The following is a 22,822-nucleotide window of genomic DNA, read 5'->3' on the forward strand; positions in this document are numbered from 1 at the left end:
CTGCAGCAAAACATGTAATGAAGAACATGAAAAATTTGTTTTGAAATTTCGTTTTGCAAATATGTTGCTGCAGTCACGTAATATTCATGAGATCAGGCTGGAATTTTGGCAGAATGTTAACCTCAGTAACCATTCACTGTCATTGTTTGAAAAAAGATGCAATGAAAGTGAATAGTGACTGAGGTTAACATTCTGCGTACCATTTCTTTTTGTGAAGAAATAAAGCCATACGTATTTGTATCATCAAGAGGTGTGGGTAAATGATGGCAACATGTTTATATTTGAGTTAACCATCCCTTTAAATAATAATAATAATTAAAAAAAAAACACTAAGAAACTAAGAGGTTAATTAAAGCAATCCCGTGCTTCACACCCATCCCACACAAAAGTGGACTTTTCCACAGGCCAACCACCTCTCTTTAACATAGGAAATGGCTTTCATCAACTTCACAGTCCCACAATCAAACTCCCATATATTACAATCACCTGAGAGTAGGAGCTCTAATTCGTCTGACAGTGAAGTTGCAAATTTGTCGTCCTAAATGTTCCTCTCTTTAACTTGCACTCTACTGTCGCTCTTCTCAAACCGAGTGCTCACCTCTTGGCCCCAAGGAAGAAACATCTGGGCGGGGCAGAGTGGCTGTCTTGGCCGCCGTTTTCCGCACATATGCAGAAAAATAGAAATGTAAATAAGAGCAGATTCATAAATACCGCTGTGTTAATTGAGACCCAGAAAGAGTAAGTAGCAGATGTTAGAGCAGGAACTGTTGAATCATCAGAGACCAGTGGGGAAGCAGGCAAATCATATAAAAAATAAAAATAAAACTCATGAGCCAGGTGCTTGTGATTTTCCTGCACTGCAATCCATGAAATATGTGTGCGCGTGGATACGCACGCATAGATGTGTGTGTGTGTGTGTGTGTGTGTGTGTGTGTGTGTGTGTGTGTGTGTGTGTGTGTCAATATGGATTAGGTATAATTTCTTTCCTCTTTTTTTATTCCAATTCAAACAAAAAGAGCCACAAATGTAGAGAAAAATAGAAACGACACTTACTCCGGAGATGCCTGGAGTCACAATTTTGGTCTGTGTGTGAGAATAAAGAGCTGTTAAGACAGAACTATCACCGCTTAAGCTGTGACACACTCTCTTTCTCTTATCTCAGTCCAAACTCTAAAACGAACACAGGGAGACGCAAACCTACTATCTATCACATGTCGAAAGCAGCAAAAGCAAAAGCCTGTCAGCCTACATTCCCACTTAAAACATCTAAATCTCTTCTCTTTTACTCGCTTTCTTCTTTTACGCTGTTGCTTGATCTAAGGAGAGTATGTACTAGCTGCTCTCTTGTGTGGGACTGCTCTCATGATTCGCTTCCCCCCCGGAAAACGCGGTGTGTGGATGTCAGGTTCCCTCTGATAGCTGCTGTGTTGGGACTGCTGGGAAAGCGTAGAGAAGGTGGCACTGACAGGTCCCGTCGAGCAGGATAAAAGGGCTTCTTCTGTTTCTGCATTCTCTCTCTCCCTCGTTCTCTCCCTTTCTTTCATTCTATCTACTTTACAACATATAAAGTGACTGACAGCGTGGCACTAAAGGGACCTCGTCTGGAGCTGTCTGCCTGACTCAGACACAGCGTTCAGAGGTGCGTTCCCTCAGCTGAGCACTGCAAAGCTACACAAAATTAGTAAACGAGAGCAACGTGGTGCGCGATGCTTGCACGAATAATAGCAGCGTTAGCTCTGGGGACCCCGGCTCTTCTAGATTAGGACTCACAATTAATACAACACATACACGAGAGAGAGAGAGAGGGAGAGAGCGAGAGAGAGGCCTGCTGAACACAAGCTACGCTGCAAAGATCCTATAGGAACATCTCAGACACTGAATGTTTATAAATGACGCTGTGTCTGTCGGTCTGCTTTGTGATGAGCTTAACTTTTCACATTTCCTTTGCTGCCATAAAATGCTCTGTTTTGTTGGTGTTTGTTTCATTGTATTCATGATGTTTTTGTGTGCAACGAAGGCAGCAAAGGCAACAAAGTCGTGCGTTTTACTAAAATGTAGAACACGGCTAACTTCATAGTCATCTGTGTGTGTGTGTGTGTGTGTGTGTGTGTGTGTGTGTGTGTGTGTGTGTGTGTGTGTGTGTGTGTGTGTGTGTGTATGTGTGAGCATGTATTTATCACTTTGTGGGGACCAAATGTCCCAATAAGGATAGTAAAACCCGCAATTTTTGACCTTGTGGGGACATTTTGTCGGTCCCCATGAGGAAAACAGCTTATAAATCATACTAAATTATGTTTTTTGAAAATGTAAAAATGCAGAAAGTTTTCTGTGAGGGTTAGGTTTAGGGGTAGGGTTAGGTTTAGGGGATAGAATATAAAGTTTGTACAGTATAAAAACCATTATGTCTATGGAAAGTCCCCATAAAACATGGAAACCAAACGTGTGTGTGTGTGTGTGTGTGTGTGTGTGTGTGTGTGCGAGTGTGTATTTATCACTTTGTGGGAAACAAATGTCCCCATAAGGATAGTAAAACCAGAAATTTTTGACCTTGTGGGGACATTTTGTCGGTCCCCATGAGGAAAACAGCTTATAAATCATACTAAATTATGTTTTTTGAAAATGTAAAAATGCAGAAAGTTTTCTGTGAGGGTTAGGTTTAGGGGTAGGGTTAGGTTTAGGGGATAGAATATAAAGTTTGTACAGTATAAAAACCATTATGTCTATGGAAAGTCCCCATAAAACATGGAAACACAACGTGTGTGTGTGTGTGTGTGTGTGTGTGTGTGTGTGTGTGTGTGTGTGTGTGTGTGTGAATGAGTTTGGCCTATTTAAGCAAGTCCTGCAAAAAAGCATGATTCATTCTCAACTAATCCTGATGAACAAAAAATGACCTCATGTCTTCCTGTTGTCAAACAAAAGGTTCTTTAAAAAAATAAAAAAAAACACGAAAGGCTAAGCGGACCCGCAAGGGAAGAATTTAGAGCAAAGCAAACCCCAAATCTCATCAGCGAGAAATCTGAAGCGAACACATTTAAGAGAAACAGACAATGACAACTTTTACCAGTAGCCCTGCCTCGACCTTGTTAGTGGGGCACCCTGATAATCTGCGCTTAATGATTTTTCTTTATTCTCCCTCGTCCTCCTTTCACCTCTCTCTCTCTTTTTCTCTTTTACATTAGACCACAGCTTGTGCCTGAACCACAGAATATCACAGTCATTTAAGACGCAGCCCTTAAGTTTTTTTCCTCCTCAAATTCCGACGCCATTATGTTACATTGTTGCAGAATAAAGAGTGGTATTATATTCCAGCAGTAAAGGGCACAAGTGGACTGAATTTTTATCTGCTGAACGAATCAATCAGGATTATGTCAGTTGAAAAGAATCACAGACAGCAGTCGCCAGTGAACAAGGCTTGTGTGTGTGTGCGCATTTAGGAGGGATAAATGTATGTATGAGAAAAATGTATTTGTTATTGAATACTATAGGTTGTTGAGTGAAGTGTAGTTTCTACTACGAGAGCTCTGTTTTATTTTACAGTGTTCTCTGTGTCTTCAGTCTGAGGATTCTGTGGACACTAATTATCATTTCAGCAGAAATGATTAGGAGATCAAAATGGAGATCGAATGCCATTTCCTTCCATTAATGCGGGGGGTTTAGTGCGGCTGTCATGCCGTGGCCATCGCCAGGCCTGTGGGAAAAAGAGTGAGGGAAGAATGGGAAGAGGCTTAGAGAGGAGACCAGGGCGGGGCTTGGCAGAGGGGCGCGAGGGAATATTCATAACAATAGCACAGAGTGAAAGAGAGAGAGAAATGACCTCTGGAGAGATCGAAAGATCTCTGAGAAAATGCATAACAAGATACCAGAGTTAGAAAAAGTCCTTCAAATAGTCTGGAATCTTGACGAAAAATGAAAAAGTGCGTGGATGGTGTGTGGCATGTCTCCTCATTTATTTAGAGGCACTCGTGTTTGTCCGTATTCACTGGATCATGTGCCGAGGTGGAGGTCATGGCCTGAGGGTCACTCCCACAACCTGCTAGTGAATGAGCACACAAATGAATAGACATTAGTAATGCGTGCTACATGAAAAGAGCACATTTGTGTGTTGACCTAGTCAGACAAATTGTTCTTTTGAATCCACAGCATTTGAGCGAGTAAACAGATTCTGTTTTTGTTATGGTGCAAAATTGTAGATATTGTTTAAATATCCTCTCTTCGTTTTGCTTGAAATGGAAGATGGAAAAATTCCAAGTGCTGCATAGCCATTTGTATTGTATTTATGTATTGCAAAAAAAGGTAATAGATCAAGCACATTCCATTATCCCCTTATAAGATCATTAGCAAATATAATTAGATATGAAAAGAATGTAATTTGGGTTAGAGAGGGAGAAAAGAGCTATCAGGCACAGAAGACAGATTGCAACATCAGTGTTTGGCTTTAAATTGCTCAGTTGAGGTAGTATCAGTGTGAGAATCTCTGCCCCAGAAATAGACAGAGTCAGAGAGCAAGACACGTCCACATTCTTCCCATCTGTTTTTTCCGGAAAGTTACTTTTGATTTGAGAGCTTCTGTCGCTTTCCTGTCTTGAAGGTGTCAACTGATTCATTCTGGTTTGAGTCTGGATGTACTATAGCTATGTTTTGCGTCACTGAATCATTGCATCAGTGAGGGGGATTATGCTTAAAAAAAGTCACCAATGCCTTAAAGGAATATTCCGAATTCAATACAAGTTAAGCTCAATTGACAGCGTATGTGGCATAATATTGATTACCACAAAAAGTATTTTGACTTGCCCCTCCTTTTCTGTTAAAAAAAAAGCAAAAATCTGGTTTGCAATGAGGCACTTACAATGGAAATGAATGGGGCCAATCTGTAAACTATAAAATACTATTTTAAAGGTATAGCCACAAGACACAAACAATATGATTTCTCTGATAAAATCGCTTACTAACCTTTTCTGTGTAAAGTTATAGCCAATTTTACAACTTAGTAGCTATGAGAATGTGATGTCAGCAAACCCTAAAACTCTAAAATGACTATAAAAAATGAAGTGGTGGTGGTATAGTGGTCTAAGCACATAACTGGTAATCTGGTAATCAGAAGGATGCTGGTTCGAGCCCCACAGCCACCACCATTGTGTCCTTGAGCAAGGCACTTAACTCCAGGTTGCTCCAGGGGGATTGTCCCTGTAATAAGGGCTCTGTAAGTCGCTTTGGATAAAAGCATCTGCCAAATGCATATATGTAAATGTAAAAAATAAGATCAAAGCTCAAATAATATACAAGTTTTAACAGAAGAAGTGTTTTTATTAAATTATAAGCTTCATATTCCGGCCTTTAAACCCTCCAAAAATTGGCTCCATTCACATCCATTGTAACTTTTTCTCTTTATTCTTTTCTCCCCTTTTTCTCCCCAATTTGGAATGCCCAATTCCCGATGCGCTCCATGTCCTCATGGTGGTGTAGTGACACGCCTCAATCCGGGTGGTGGAGGACGAATCTCAGTTGCCTCCACGTCGTCAATTTACACATCTTATTACGTGGCTTGTTGAGCGTGTTACCACGGAGACATAACGTGTTTGGAGGCTTCTCGCTGTTCTCCGCGGCATCCACTCACAACTCACCATGTGCCCCATCAAGAGCGAACTACATTGTAGCGACCATGAGGAGGTTACCCCATGTGACGCTACCCTCCCTAGCAACCGGGCCAATTTGGTTGCTTAAGAGACCTGGCTGGAGTCACTCAGAACGCCCTGGATTCAAACTCGCGACTCCAGGGGTGACAGTCAGCATCTTTACAAGCTGAGCTACCCAGGCCCCCCATATGTTTTATTAATTTTTTTGGTGTAATCAACATTATGCCACAAATGCTGTCAATTGAGTTTAACTTGTAATGAACATGGCATATTTTTTTTAATTGCTTTCCTTATCAAGTTCGCTTTCAGCAAAAAACGTTATCCAGATTTCGCGTTTCATGCAAACACTTTTTTTTTTTTGGACTGTGAGATTTTTTGTATAAGCTGATTTTTGGTAGTTATGAGGTGTGTATGTAAACACTCTTATGGTGAGTTTCACTTAGCCTGGATAATATATACAAGGCAAACAGATTTTCTGTCATTTTGCACTTGTATTCCATTGTTTTGCATCTGTTGTCAACTGAGGCAAGTTTACATAATGACTAGTCATTCGGCAGAGTAACAAACACACTATTTGTTTTACCTCTCACAGTCCTACTTTCTAAGTGTAATAGAGAAGTTCCTCATGGCTTCACTTTAACATGAAAACAGCAGAGGACTTTTTTCAAGTACGTTACATGTTTGCCTGGCTCTTTGTGCTCCTCCATACGACCGAATGCTTATCTACAGGCAATCTGAACCCACACAACCACCAAATGTACAATTCTGCCATATTCCTCCAGAAAAATTGGGTTTCTTTTACGCTTTGAGAAACAAGAGAAGGGGGTGGTGTGCGAGGATTCTTCAAGTCTTTGTGAATCGCTACAAATGGTATTCATAAACATCCTGTAATCATTAAAACCTTCTAAAAATATGATTTGGGTGCACTTCCTTGTGTTCAGCCCGCTTTATGTGTGTTTGCGTGTGTTGTCTATTCACGCACTGACTCGTATTTACATATTTATAAATACTGGGCCGTACAATGAGGTCTACCTTTGCCAAAATCAACTCTTTTCCAGCCGCACCGGATGCCTGGGAGAGAACAAAGCCACCCTCCATGGTAAAGTGTGTTTGTGCTGTGTGTGTGTTGTGTTTGTGTTCAGCAGGAGATGGTGAACCACATCTTTTACATCTATACTTCATTCATATAGAAAAAAAAAACAAGACTTTTGGACCACTGAAAACATTTAAGCGGAAGTATTTCTTTAAACAGAGGATATTACAAATGGACAAACCACTTTGTAACTACAAAATGTGGTAAAAATATCAGTCAAAGCAGTCAGGCACCATGTGCTACATAAATTGTCCCTATTCATTTCTATAATGCATTTTCTGCCTTATCTGATTGCTGAAGCATGAATTCAAGAGTTAAGAAATTGATATCCTCAAGACCCCTGTTCTCAAGTAACCCAAAATGAAGAGGCCTTTAAAACACAAATATACACTAAGTAGATTTCATGGTAAAAATAGAATACCTGAGGGAGGCCACGGTATAAAGCGGTACTGTTATTTAGATGGAAGTGCGCTTTGACTTAACTCTGTGGTTCTGGAATAATATGAAGCAGTTTTGACTCCAGACAGCCCTGCTATCCCCCAAGCATACTGACCAGGGGCAGACTAGCCGTAGGGAGTGCCGGGCATTTTCCCAGTGGGCCACTGGGTAATTTAGGTCGACCTGCTGCTGCGCAACTACCGGCCCGTCCTACAGGCAATATATAAGGCCACACTGGGCTTCAACATGCTTCCACAGACCCCATTACTGAGCGAATAATAAACTCTGTAAGTTAAAGACAATACAATGGCTTTTATTTTGAAATGACTTTCAGATCTGTATGTACGAATTGATGCCATACCTCGCAAATAACTCATTATTTGATATACCAATCATAATAATGGTGAAAAACAAAAACAACAAATTAAGTATAAGATGAGCTCTGAATAATTACAAAATGACAACAAAAAATACAAACAAATACAATAACATTGTCATTTGCATGATTTATTCATACCGCAAAGCATTACTGGGAGCATAAGTGTGGCTTGCTGAATAATGCTCACGCCTGATAAAAATGTAGAAAATAATTCATGAAAAATAATACTATAAGTGACTATTTGAGTCCTTGAGGCTTTGTATAAAGGACAGCAGAAACAGCGCTTGTCATAGCATTGGGCTTCTCACTTTTTCTCAAGAATCATCTGGGGAAGGAATTAAAACACTTCGGATATAAAGATGCAACAAACTCACAAAATATGGGAAAAAATTGCAATTCATCTGCAAAATATCTGCAAAGATCTACATTTTAAGAAGTGTTTATTTTTTATTTATTTTTTTAAAATATATCTATAATTGTTTATATTTATATACTGCATGTACATACTCTGGCACACTTTGTTTTCATACAGTAAAAAAACTAAAACCTTTACACATAGTATTGTGGGTAACTGACATGAAATTGTTCTGTGAGATGCTTTTTTCCTCTGACTATTTTAAACAACATTTTAGGATCTTGTATAGATATACATATATAATATTTTATTATTAAACTTGTTTCCACAACCTCATATTAACTAAGACAATAGTTTATTTGCACTTCAAGTAAAAAGTTGAAATGTGATTAAGATCTTTAAAAACTTTGAAGAAACGCTGACTTGTCACAGTACCTAAAATACACACTTTCCCTTGTACTTTCATGTACATTATAACCTAAAAATCCACTCATCATATTTACAGTGAAATCTTTGCACTGGTGGGGCCCGTTGTCATGACAGTCAATAGAAATGTATTTTCACAAAAATGTGAAATTGAGCCGGAAAATGAAATCAATTCATTGGTGTTTTATGGTGTGGTGTGTTGCAGGCTGGGGTTTGGTGGGCCGCTCTGGTCCAGGGCCACTTTTTTGTCCCAGTCCGCCCCTGGTACTGGCCATTGTTAACTGAGGTTGCTCTCAGCCTTGTGCTGAGCTATTGTTCTGTCTGCCTTTTCATTTAGCCATTCTGTTAAGCATGACACATGTATTAACATAAGATGGATCCTGGAGCTATGTGTCCTCTTACCATATGTCTTGTATTACTTTCCAGGGCCCTCTCTCGTCTCACACGAAGACTGCATTATCAGTCTTCAACAGTAGAGGGCACCAACTTCTAATTTTTTTGTGAAAGCAGTGTCATTTCCATTGCAATATAAAGATTTAAATCTCCTTCTGATAAATGATGTGACCTGATAAGTAATCATGTTGTTTATGCGAAAATAATTTAGCTCTTCTATTTGGTTTGTAAATGATGGCAAGGAAAAAACAAACACTTGGCCAAACAAAGAAACAATTTAAACTATGACATGAAAAAAAAGAGAGAAAATTGAATGATAACAACATAATTTGACAGAATGGAGTGTGATGATTTCTAGGGTAGCAAAATAATTAAGCAATCACTCTGAACATGCAAAAAGAGAATGCTAAATTGAACAGAGGAGGAGGGGAAACAAAGAAGTTGTGAAGATCATAAAGTTGGTGTGTTAGTCTCCAGATCGCAGTGGCAGTTGTTTGGGGAAAAGAAATGGCGTCCTTAAATAATAACATTCCAGGTGGCTTAGTTAATGAAGAGTGAAAATCAAATATGGGGTGGAATCTGTAACTCATTACCAAAACTTTCTTTAAGAGAAAGTCACGAAGAGCATTGGCCCCTGGGAGACCAGGCGTTTTTAGAACTCGAGAACGTAATTTATTATCATTATGCTTATGATTATCTTAATTTCCTCACGGACACAAAAAAAGCCGGCGCAGACAGCCATGACCGCAGCATATTCTTAAAAACACAGCCAAGCACTTCATATTTGATAAAGAACATGTACTTCATCAGTGGATTAACATGAAACATCAGCAGGTTAAAGGAAAGTGACATTGAGGAACAAGGTCCTATTTTCAGCATGAATTTGGGCGGATTACTGATTTGGCGGCTTATACTGACATCTCCTGGACAAAGTGTGTACTGCACCTTGAGGGCTGAAGTGTGTAAAAATGGCCCTGCTTTTCTTAGCCTGCTGATTTAAAAATATTGTTTCCCTGTGCATATTAATTGTAATAATCATATATGTTTGTACCCATTTCTGAATGATTTGAGCTGTGACATTTGTGTCTTCAAACGAGAACCGCGTGAGCATTTTAATTTGTTTGTGAATTCGCGCGAGGATATTTCAAGTGTGAAATAGTCATTAATCAGCAGAGTTCTGGTTGTTAGCGAGCATTTCCCTTCACCACATCTGATTTAATACCAGAATCTGAGGAGGCGAAAGAGGTTTAAGTCTTTTTTTCTTAATCTCTATCAGCGATTTCAAAGGCGCCTGACATCCGAGTTGAAAGTGTGTCTGTTAAAGAAGTGCACATCTTGAGATTGTTCACATAATGCAAAGCAAGTGGGCGTCAGCGTTATTGCTCTTTGGCAAATCTAAATGCCGATGTTTTATTCTGTTATTAGTGGGGAACTGACTCCTCGTTTCATTTCCATAACATTTCTTTCGAGAGCACACTCAAATAAATGCATGTTTTAATTTCATTTTGTCATTTTCATGGAGGCACTTTAAAAGAACACGACTTGGAAATGCACTCTGTAGATTTTATTGCCAAATAATTTTCTTAGGGGTTGTAGGGGGAATTAAACATTTATATTATTTAGTTCAAACGGCAATAGCTCATGAATAGGGAAAAAAAGCAGTAAGCATTTTCACCATATTCAAACTTCAGCAGTAATTGCACAAGTGTAATGCTCAGAGAGTTATTGCCTTTGTATTTTTTATCTAATAAAAATTTAAATTGCCATTTTTTTATCTAATAAATTGAAGAGATACATTTTCCTTAGTGCCATTAGAGGTTAGCTGTATATTGAAAAATCGAAAAGTTAATAGTCACCATTTAAACACACACATCCTTGATGGAGGCATTACAGCGAAACCCTGTTTCTTTTGAAATGCACCCTGCCTCTTAATATCCCTCATAGTAAGTGTTGCTTTGTAATCATAATTGAGTGAGCAAAAACACTTTTTAATGTATTATGACTGTGCAGTGCCATTAAACAAAATTGTGTTTGCTTTCCTTTAAGCGTTATTGTTCGTAAGCCTTTTTTTGTTCATTGCCATCATAGGATGTACATTTTGGGAACACTTTAGTGGATTTATTAGTGGAATAATCCGGGTTCAGTACAAATTAAGCTCAATCGAAAGTGCTGGTGGCATAATATTGATTACTACAAATTAATTTAGACTCGTCCTTTCTTATCTTTAAAAAAGAAGTGAATGGGGCCAATCCGTAAATGTTAAAATACTCAAAGTTTCAAAACTATAGCCACAAAACGTAAACAATATGCATAATGAAATTATTTTAATGTAATAAAATTGCTCACTAACCTTTTCTGTGTAAAGTTATATCCAATTTTACTATTCCGTTACCATGGCGATGTAACGCTGCAACCCCTAAAACGATGATTTAAACAACTTTACAGCTCAATTGTGAAATTGTTTTAACAAAACAATTCATGTATGTGCTTTTATAAAATTATAAGCTTCACATCTCTACCTTTACACTCTCCAAAAATTGGCCCCATTCACTTCCATTGTAAGTGTCTCGCTGTAACACTGCAACAGTGTTTTTGCTTTTGTAAAGAAAAGGACGGATGGAGTTAGTTCACTCAAAATGAAAATTCTCTTATGATTTACTCACCTTTAAGTCATCCCAGATGTGTTTGACTTTCCTTCTTCAGCAGAACTGAAGTGAAGATTTTTATAAGCACGTTTCAGCACATTTTGTCCATACAATGGAAGTAATACAGGTTCCATTAGACTGCTGGCTATTTGACGGTCAAAAAGGCATATTTGGGCTGCATAAAAGTAATCCACATCACTCCAGTTGATCAATTATTTCTTCTGAAGCAAATCAATAGGTTTGTTTAAAATAAATCGATAATTAAAACATTATAAAATTACTTCCTGCCAGCAGTCGACGCATCAGTGATGTAAGCGCAATGATGCGAGAAGTTGGAAGCGTGCGCTTTATATGCAACAGAGGAACAAACATCCTTCAAGCGTTACTCGAGAGGTCATTTCAAACATCAATATAATGCTGGCAGAAACCAATGATTTAATGTTAAAAACATTTTAATTATTGATTTGTTTCTTACGCAACCTATCTATTTGCTTCAGAATACATTAATTGATCGACTGGCGTGATGTGGATTCAATTTATGCTGCCTAAATATCCCTTTTAGACCATCAAATAGCCAGTAGCATCATGCCACCCATTCACTTGCATTGTATGGACATACAGAGCTGAAATGTGCTTATAAAAATCTTCACTTCGGTTCTGCTGAAGACGGAAAGTCAAACACATCTGGGATGACTTAAAGGTGAGTAAATCATGAGAGAATTTTCATTTTTGGGTCAACTAACGCTTAACATTTTTTTGAACCCAGAATAGTCCTTTGAATTCTTGAGTATTAGTGTCAGATTATCAGATTATTATGCATTTCTGAGAATCATAATAAATGTCATGAGAGTTTTATAAACTTCACGTGTCCTTGAAGTGTTACCAAAATCTGAGATTATATCTTCAAATAAATGAAAACAAATGTGTTTAGTTTTTTCTTCAAAATTACATTTTTGTTCTGTTGTTAATGGTCTGTCACAATTGTATGCATCTGTGAATATTTGTGTGAAAAGAGAGAGAGAGAGAGAGAGGGAGGGCGCAGGCAGTGGTGTTAATCTACGTTTGTTCTCTTAACTGTAGTTCATCTGTGGGCGGAGGAAGAGGCTTCCCGAAGGTTTGGCCCTGCTCTTACCCCTGAACATAGCCTAACTGACACAGAGATGCAGGACTAATCAGAAACTAACATCACCCTCCCCCCTTCTGGACCGAACGGCTGAGAGCAAGTGATGGAAAAGCGCAAGAGGACAATGATGATGAAGGACATTATGATATTGAAAGCATTATTTAACATTAAAGACTTCAAGAAAGAAAAAAAACTCGTACATTAGTTGAGCATAAAATGGACAGCTCAGATGGTTTCACACACAGATGTTCTCGCTGAATGAAGTGAAGGAAATCTGTTGATGTTTAGCGAGCTGAAAACAAGGAGAGAAGAAAAAAAAATGATTTTTTGCTTCCTGTGTTTTGTGTCTTGAATCCTCCCTTGTGTAGCTGATAAATACTTTCTGTGGTTTTTAAGTGCTTTTTTGACTTCGACATAGTGAGGAAACTTTTTAGTGATTGTCCCTCAGAGCAACACATTCCTTGAACCAAGATGGCAGTCAGACACAGTTGCCAGTCTCAGACTGAGAGACTGAGAAAACGAACAGACTTCCCTCTCTCTTGGACACAACAAAAACATGGAACTGTCTCAGTGTTTCTCACTGCCCACTGTTATTTCCCAGAGACTCCCTCAACAGTTCTGCCAGGGCTTTATCTCTGGGCTTTTGGACCAACCCACAACACGTTTGGAGACCAAGCACACTCTTATTAAAAACTCATTTGTAATCTGCACACTCTCAGCAGCAGTCAGGGTCTGGATACCGAAACAGAAGAATGACAATCCAGTACTTTCAGGAAATGAAAATATGGCCCTCAGTAAGGACCTACAGCATCAACGGCATCTAAAAAGGGATGCTAAGTTTACTGTGGCTGTGACTTTTTCTTTGAAGACTGGCTCCATGATGTCACAATATGCATCCATGTTTGTTCTCCTGATGTGCTTGTAAGCGACTAGCGTGTAGACGTTCAGAGCTGAACTCCAGAGAAAGGGGGCACTGTAGCAAAGACAAAACCAGCCAAGGTGACAGGAAGAACTAGTTTACACCGAGTGTGTCTGATGAAACAACACGAGCCAAGGAGACTGCATCCGTAAAGCCTACAGAAATCAAACCGAAAACCCCAGATCCTTTGATCTAAGTCTTGCTCACTTCAAGTACTCTGGCTATGAGATTGTGTTTGTAATATACTGCCACCAATCAGTGTTGCAAAGTGTTACTGACTACTGAAATGGTTTGATGTATTCACTTATTAAAGAAAATGAAAAAAAAAAAAGTATATAAAAAGAAAAAAGAAACATGCAAACAAGAAACAAATATTGTCTAGCCATAGATACAGTCATGCGTTGTTGCATTTACAAAGCTAGCTGTTTTAGAGTGTAGGTATTAGATTGGAGTTTTCTTCTCTAGTACTGTAATTTTTGCCTTTCACCTTTGTAAGATATGAATAACATTAAAAAGAAAAGATAAAAAGATTGACAATCTTCTTCTGTTGCTGCAAGCATATAAATCCATACAGTATATATACCCATGCCTCATGCAAGCAAATACAAACTGAGTTTTCTCCCCTGAAGTATTTTGCACTGTGATAGTAAACGAGCAACCAGTCTATACAGTACACAGATCGCTAATCGAAAATGAAGGTGTGCGTGCGTGTGCGTGTTTGTGCGTCCCTTGAGATTGTGAAATGTTATTCTCTTTATTCTTTTGTGACCTCTGCTGATTTGGTCTGTGTAGTTCCAACAATCTCATCTTATGATGGTCATCTCTGTTGCTTTGAGAATAAATGCAATGAACTTCCCTGTCAGCATCGTGTATGGATTCCACAGTGTGGTGAAGCAGTTCAATCTGTTCTATTCAGATTTTAAAATATATTCCTTAGTTGTCCTCTTTGCAAGACACATCTCTGAAAATGGAATGTGTATTCATAGTCTCCATTCAAGTTTACAACCTTATGTAAATGCTAGTTTTTTTTTTATGTCTCAAAGTGAAGATGTTTAATAACTAGTTTTTAAGAGAACTAGTAAAGGCTACGTAAGGTAAAGGAATATGACAGGGAGGGTCAGTAATAGGATATATATTGACCAATCCCTATATACACTGGTTATAGATGAGCACACCTCTGGCTCCCCTCCTTTGTGTAGTATAACTGAGCATCTATCTCTCTTTCAGTCTTATTGGACTAATATATGAGCATTCCACACCTCTGAACTGTCTTGTTGACTGTATGACTTTCATTTGGTTGCTGTACCCTCATGGCAGATGCTTTGTTTTGTAACTACTGAACTGTACTTATAATGAGAAATAAAATGTATTCAAACTATGAGACAATGTAGTGATCAACTGAGCATTTTGTGCTATTTGAGCAGATTTGCAATTTTACAAATGTTTTTTGAACATGCAGAGTGTGAACATGGTTAAAGGGATAGTTCAGCCCCAAATTAAAATGTTGCCGACATTTTGGCAGTCTCATGTTGTTCCAAACATGTATGACTTTCTAGCTTCTGTGGAACACAAAAAGAGATGTTAGACAGAGTGACTGCCTCAGTCACCATTTACTTTCATTTCATCTTTTTTTTTTTTACCATTCAATGAAAGTGGATAGAGAATGAGGCAAACATTCTGCCTTACTCTTTTTTTTGTGGTCCATGGAATAACAAAAAGTGACACAGATGTGGAACTGCATAAGGGAGAGTAAATTATATGCATTAACTGACCCTTTAAAGCTGAGGGCTTTGATTTAAAAAAAAAAAAAACATGTATGATTTTGTATGTAACATCACAAATAAAATGAAAAAATATAAAACAATTTACTAAATAAATAAAAAAATAAATCCTATTTTTATTCAGTAGCTATGTATTGTTTTGCAGCGGAAAAAATACCTAAACATTAACTTTAAATTTAAAAGCAACAAAATTACCTGTGGAAAAAAGCTGTTACTTATTAATATATTGTATATCATTTTTATATTGTTCTAGAATTATTATTACTGTATTTTAGGCTTAAAACAAGTATTGTGATGTGCATTTTGCAAGTGGGTTGACAATAATACACTTTGCTTATATTTAAGATACATTCTCTTAATGTAGTCTTAATATTTCATACGTTCTTGCTTCTCAGGTAAATGTATCTTGTTTTAACGATATTTAGACATTTTATATTGGAAAACAAGACTGAGGTACTGATTGAGAATAGGGTTTTCTTTTTCAATATGTCAATATAAATCATACAAAAATGCAATAAATAACTTGAAACCCAACGCTTTCACAGAGAGAATTAAACACATGACTGTAGGGTTGAACGATTTTGGATACTACAATAAATAATGTTGTAATACTGTAACTTGATTTGCACCGAAATAAAACATTTTGGCCAAAACCGAGAGACACAGAGCCGATATATATATATATATATATATATTATTTTTATTAGAATTAAAAATATCTATCTATCTATCTGTCTGTCTGTCTGTCTGTCTGTCTGTCTGTCTGTCTGTCTGTCTGTATGTCTGTCTGTCTCCATCCATCAGGGACGACTGCGATTGTGTAAGCATGCAGTTTACATGTGACATGCAGTGAGGTCAATGGCTGGTGAGGTACTGGCTAGTATCAGAGCCAGATTTACACACATATGAACCCAATAGAGGATGGATGGATGGATGGATGGATAGATAGATAAACATTACACATAGACCTATCTAACTTATATACTATACATATAATTTCAACATATACTTTACAGACAGTTAACACACAAAGTGCAACAGTACAAAGAAAACATTCAGGGCAAACAGTAAAGTACATTAAGGGCACTAGTATGTTAATGCTTAATATACACAGGGAATGTATATACTGTAGGTGTAAACATGCGGAGAGCAAGCTTTCAAAGTATGCTGTTGTAACTGGTGTAGTGAGCACCAGCTGGAGTAACTTTGTCACCTCGGAAACCATCTGCATCAGATCATTCTGGGCCAAAAAGCCAAGGAGCTGTCCAGGTGATTTGCATTTGTTCCTCACTATTTGTGAACTATAAAATCCGATAAGATCAGCCTTTAGTCTAACAAAGTCAAAGTACCTTGCATATGTTGATAGGCTCTGCAGTTTGGTTTCATTGAAATGTTGTGACATTTCATAAAATATAGTGCAATCGACCAAACCAAGGAAAGTTAGTTCACCAAAATGCTCTAACCTAGCATTCATTTCATGAATGTTATAAAATATTATTTTCCTCTCATCTCTGATCGCTATTTACTTCAGGCAGGCCAAAGTGTGACACATTTCTGCTGGAATCGATCATAAAAACTGTCAAACTCTTGTCTCTGGTGTTCAACAACTCCCATTGTGTCGCAGATTCGAGCACAGCAGAATCCAATGTCCATTACTTTATTCTGCAGCACACCAAAGAGTGCATTGGTTTAATTGAAAATGCCCTCATATGCCATTATGAAGAAGCAGGTTGGTGCTTTTGACAGCCAGAGATCATATCCTGTGGCCATCATCAGTGTGTCATTATCCCAATGACATTCGCTCATAATCCGGAACACAGCACGCAGATCAGATTGGTACATGCTCATCATCTGCACTAGTCTAGAATTTGAGTTCCATCTAATTGCCATTGCTCTTGATAAATGTAGCTTCACAACATCCAGTAGGTGGGTGCGCTTGGTCGACTTATTGAAAAATGTTGCAAGTCCCTCAACTGTTTAAAAAAAAAAACATTTTACACTAGCACCAGGTTCAATTTGTGTGCATAACAATGAGTAAATGTAGCTTCTGGTACCTTTTCCTTAATCTTGGCCTTCACCCCATTAAGATCTGATGCCATCACAGAAGCTCCATCGTAAGTCTGAGCTACCAGCTTTTCAACGCAATTGTATTTCCCCAACACTCCCAAAACATAATCAGCAATAGCTGCTGCTCGTCTGTCATCACTCACATCATCAAATCCCAAGAACGCCTTCTTCACCTCACAGGTCACCTCACTTTTAGCCACATAACGCAAAATTACAGAGACCTGGGCTTTGTTTGTGACATCCGTTGTCTCATCTACTTCGACTGCAACAAATGAGCTGCATTAATCTCCTCTTTGATATAATTTCTAATTACATCACTGACTGCTTCGGTTAAATCGTTCTGTATTCTGTTTGACAAGCCAGGAAGCGAACTTTTCATCTTTTTCAGCGAAAGCATGTAATAGCTTCACATAGTTGCCACGATTAGAAGAGCTTGCACTCTCATCGTTACCATGAAATGCTAATTCCTGTTTGCTAGGAAGCAGGTTGCATTAATAAGGTCTTTTAAAATGTCACGGTTTTCCTTTACCTTAGCATTGTGGAGACTGATATTTAATCTCCACTGTTCATTCAAAGCCAGATCTATCTTTGAAGCTCCAAAAGTTTTTAAAGCAATTTGGCTTTGAATGGGAGTTTTAAATTGTTCATGTTTGTTGAGGCTCCTTGGTAGATTTTTCAAGTCACAAAATCCAACGTTAGTCCAAATGTTGTCGGTAGTGGAGAACAGAAGGCAGGAAAAGCAGAAAAGGTGGTTCTTCGTAGCACAGCCACACCGCCATTTGAAACGACATGTTATTTTCTGTCCCTTCAATTGAAGTAGGTCCTTAAGCTCAGTTATTGGTCTTCCATTTTTTCTTTGTCCCCTTTTCTCCCCAATTTGGAATGCCCAATTACCAATGTGCTCTAAGTCCTTGTGGCGACGTGTTGACTCGCCTCAGTCCAGATGGCAGAGGACAAACATCAGTTTCCTCCGCGTCTGAGACCATTAATCTGCACGTCTGGGACGTCAGTCCGCACATTTTATCACATGGCTTGTTGAGCACTTTACAGAGGCTTCACGTTATTCTCCCCGGCATCCATACACAACTCACCACGCGCCCCACCGACAGCGAGAACCACATTATAGCGACCATGAGGAGGTTACCCCATGTGATTCTACCCTCCCTAGCAACCGGGCCAATTCGGAGTCACTCAGCACACCCTGGATCGAACTTGCAACTCCAGGGGTGGTAGTCAACATCTTTTCTCGCTTAGCTGCCCAGACCTTGGTCTTCCATTGTTTATCACTCCCTATTTTGAGAAAGTCAAATTTTGAGAATTGTTTCAAGTTAGATATAGCGTTTTCCATTTTTGCAGTGCTGGAAATATTTTGCTTAGAGCTAGCTAAAGTGGAGGGTGTGTGAGTGTGAAGTGAGTGTCAATTACGAAGGCTCAAGACATGCCCCCCTCAGTAAGCCAGATGTGATAGCCTCCCCTGGTGCTTTTCGTTGCAGTTTTATGATGAGACCAGCAAGCTTAAATATATTTTACATATGCATGAAATAAGTTACCTGGACCATGGAAGGTGAGGACATGTTATGAAGGGGTCTACAAAGATGACATACAGTACAGAGATAGTAACAGGCATGTGCTTATTATCCAGTTTCTGAAACAAATATTGAAAAACGAAAAACTGTATATCTGTCTGTCTGTCTTTCTATCCTACAAAGTGCTAATAAAAGTAGCCTACTATTGAATGCTCAACAAAGGACAAAAGCATACCTTCCTATTCAACATTTTTTTATTGTATCTGTCCATTATCCATTGTCAAGATTTTTGTGAGTGGGGAAAATTTATTTTTAGACGAAAAGCACAAATCTTCCTGTTTGTGCGAGGCTGTGAGCAGCGGATGCAAAGCAAGTTGAATTGAACTTGTGTTTGATACCGCTGATTTAGAGTGCGGCTCGGCTCGAACAGTAGGTGGGGATATTTTACCATGATATGTGATGGTGACTCAATCTAAATGCCCTCACATCCTCTGAATATGCATGATAAAACACTTTTTATGAATGCGCTATTATTCAAGAGAGTGATTGCTTCATTACTTTTGGGAATGTAGACTTTAATAGGCAACTAGCTGACACAAATACCAACAGAACATGTGTTTGCATTTAAAATTTTACTGCTCCTTTGAGTGTTGTGATGTTGCGCTCGTTCATGTGGACATACACATACATGCACTGTACAGATGTGCATCTCAATTATAAGAACAATCTTGTTACCATCAATGTATATTTAAACATTAGCTGCTGTTTACATCTATTTGCACAAAATTCAGCATTTTCTTCATGTCAGTGTCTCTTTATTTTGATTTTAAAGTAACAGTTTTTGTACAGATTTTCGGCCAGAATTTGTGGGGTTTTTTTCCTCTTTCGGCTGAAAACCCAAAATGGTATTTTCAGTGCATCCCTACTTGTCGTATCAACACAAAGTTTTACTCAGTTATAGTCAGGGGCAGACTGGGAAGAGAAATCGGCCCTGAATTGTTGTATTTACACCCTGAGGTAAATAATGTCAATTAATAAAAATAAAAATATAGATAGATAGATAGATAGATAGATAGATAGATAGATAGATAGATAGATAGATAGATAGATAGATAGATAGATAGATAGATAGATAGATAGATAAAACAAGTGACAGACAGACAGACAGACAGACAGACAGATAGATAGATAGATAGATAGATAGATAGATAGATAGATAGATAGATAGATAAATCAAGTGACAGACAGACAGACAGATAGATAGATAGATAGATAGATAGATAAATCAAGTGACAGACAGACAGACAAACAGATAGATAGATAGATAGATAGATAGATAGATAGATAGATAGATAGATAGATAGATAGATAGATAGATAGATAGATAGATAGATAGATAAAACAAGTGACAGACAGACAGACAGACAGACAAACAGATAGATAGATAGATAGATAGATAGATAGATAGATAGATAGATAGATAGATAGATAGATAGATAGATAGATAGATAGATAGATAGATAGATAGATAGATAGATAAAACAAGTGACAGACAGACAGACAGACAGACAGACAGACAGACAGACAGACAGACAGATAGATAGATAGATAGATAGATAGATAGATAGATAGATAGATAGATAGATAGATAGATAGATAGATAGATAGATCAAACAAGTGACGGACGGACGGACGGACAGATAGATAGATTATTTTAGTTTAGAGTTCTAAACCATCAAGCTTTTATTTTGGGATGTAATATTTTGTCTGTTAACTTGTAGTGACAAAACATATTTGGAATTATGCAGAAGTGAAATTAAAGTGAATCTGGAGCACTATAAACATAATGAGCTCAGTGCACGCAAGCAAAAGGAGCAGAACTCGGAACACAGTTCTTGTGAAACATTGAACTGCTCTGAAAACACAAATAATGAACCGAATACAACACAATACAGACAGGACAGAGCAGCACACCTAAACTTGTCCATTACTAATTTCACAAGGTCATATCGCAATTAAAATTTCAATGTATTTCGATTAATTGTAAAGCCCTTCAGGGAAGCGGTCAAACCTTTACTTTTGATAGCAACGGACTTGTAGGATAGACAATAGAAATGACAAATCTCTCTTTCTTTCTGTCTCTCAAATCCCCTGACTCCTGTGTTAAGCATAGTACATGGTGCTAGCTGCAGGGTTGCACATGTGTGTGTGTATGTCTGGCACAGGAGCAGTGTGGACTATGACAGCTTGCATTACCGGCTGTGTTTCTGCTAACTGTGGCTCTCTACCCTTGGGCTTGTGCCATGTTAATTCCCAAACCTGTAAGAGCCAGAGACCAGTGTGGGAATCTGATGCTTACCCTCTTTTTCTATTCTCTCTCTGCCTTTTCTGACTCTCTCAGTCATGGCAATGTAATCAATAGCCTATGTGATCATACATACCATTTAGTATATTGGAATCATTAAACGTGGCATAACTGAGTTTATGACCTTTTTATGACTTTCCAAGGCAGTCATGTGATCCCAATGCAATAAGTAGATATGACTTCTGTTTCTATGATATCATTAATGTATCTGTGCAATGCACATCTAAGCACAGAACACACCTCTCAAGGACATCCCCTCTCTCCAGCTCTCTTTTCAGAGACTGATTTGCCTTGTCACACACTCTCATCGCAGGCCAATGACAAGCGTTAACTGACACCCTTTGGCACAGGGGACTGTTGTGTCAATACCTCAGAGAGAGATAAGGCCCTGCTCTCTAAACACACAAAAACGATCCACACAAACACAAAGCACATGCACACATACACTCAAACTCTTGCACACTGCTTCCACTGCATACTGAGAGAAAATGTTTTTAACCTTTTCCTGTGAGTTAGTGGGGTCTCAGTGGAGGGAAACATGATCTCCTTTAGTCTGATGGGATCCATATTTGTGTTAACTTGCCGTCAGGACCCCAGTGAGGGGAGGTGTCTGAGGTCAATGCCTGACTAATTTTTAAACGGATCAGCTACACTAGACCAGATGGAAAAGGGCCTGGACCTAATAAAACTCATATCCTGAGAAAGAAACTGTTTCATTTTTCATCCCCCCTCCTTGTGTCTACCTTGTCTGGAATTGTGGAGCACTGAAAAAGTTTGTGTAGCACTGAAGATATATATAAGATATTTATTAGGCTATATATACAGTAGTTTTTTTTTTTTTATTATTATTTATTCTGAAAGAGACAGAGAGATAAATGTGAGAAAGAGAAAAAGAGAGCAAGAAACTGTGATGTAGAATGTATTAAGACAGTTTGCCAGAGGTGTCGGAGAGTGATTCTCACAAAACCTGTCAAGAAAATGTCCTGGTCCTATTTAATCAAAAATAAAAAAACATGAGTAAGAACATTTTCCATCTAGATAATGAAGACTATTTTAGGGCCATTAAGAATGTTTTACATTGTGACTTACTCTACCGGACAAAAGCTTTGAAACACTTGACTGAAATGTTTCTCATGATCTTAAATATATTTTAATCTGAATGTGTATGCTTAAATGCCACCATATTAATTTATTTCATTATAGAAAATTGATGACTTGGACCAAATAATAAAGAAAAGCAGCCAATAAGTGTCCAGCATATATGGGAACTCCTTCAATACTGTTTAAAAAGCATCCCAGGGTGATACCTCAAGTAGTTGGTTAAGAAAATGTCAAGAGTCTGTTTCTGCCAATTCTAGGCAATGCAGGACTATTTTGAAGATGCTAAAATATAACACAGTTTTGATTTATTTTGGATTTTTAGTCACAACTTAATTCCCTTAGTCCATTTATGTTATTATGTTATTATCATTTGAATTGAAAAGTAATTTTACATAATAGTCATTCATTAGCCTTTCATTTTTGTACAAAAGCATCTTAAATCTACACACAAAAATAGTTACTGTAATGAGAATCATCATTGAAAACCATGACAATAGTAAATGTGAAATGTCTGGATGCGTTACGGTCTAGGACTAAAAACAGATCAAGGTATGAAAACAAATTATTTTATTTTATTT

The 22,822-nt window shown here is 38.1% G+C and overlaps 1 protein-coding gene across 7 annotated transcripts in view; it reads left to right on the forward strand.

The window, feature by feature from the left end:
* znf536 (zinc finger protein 536) overlaps positions 1 to 22,822 on the forward strand; it is a 234,663-nt gene that overhangs the window by 192,405 nt on the left and 19,436 nt on the right. Inside the window, exon 7 of one of the 7 annotated variants that reach the window (XM_052153982.1) lies at positions 12,443 to 14,774. The exons of the other annotated variants lie outside the window; for them this stretch is intronic. Within the exon in view, the coding sequence (XP_052009942.1) occupies positions 12,443 to 12,534 (92 nt within the window). The 3' untranslated portion in view covers positions 12,535 to 14,774. Of the gene's footprint in view, positions 1 to 12,442; positions 14,775 to 22,822 lie in introns of those variants that run through there. 7 annotated transcript variants of the gene reach the window in all.

Source organism: Xyrauchen texanus, chromosome 2, assembly GCF_025860055.1.
Source record: "Xyrauchen texanus isolate HMW12.3.18 chromosome 2, RBS_HiC_50CHRs, whole genome shotgun sequence".
NCBI lineage: Eukaryota > Metazoa > Chordata > Actinopteri > Cypriniformes > Catostomidae > Xyrauchen > Xyrauchen texanus.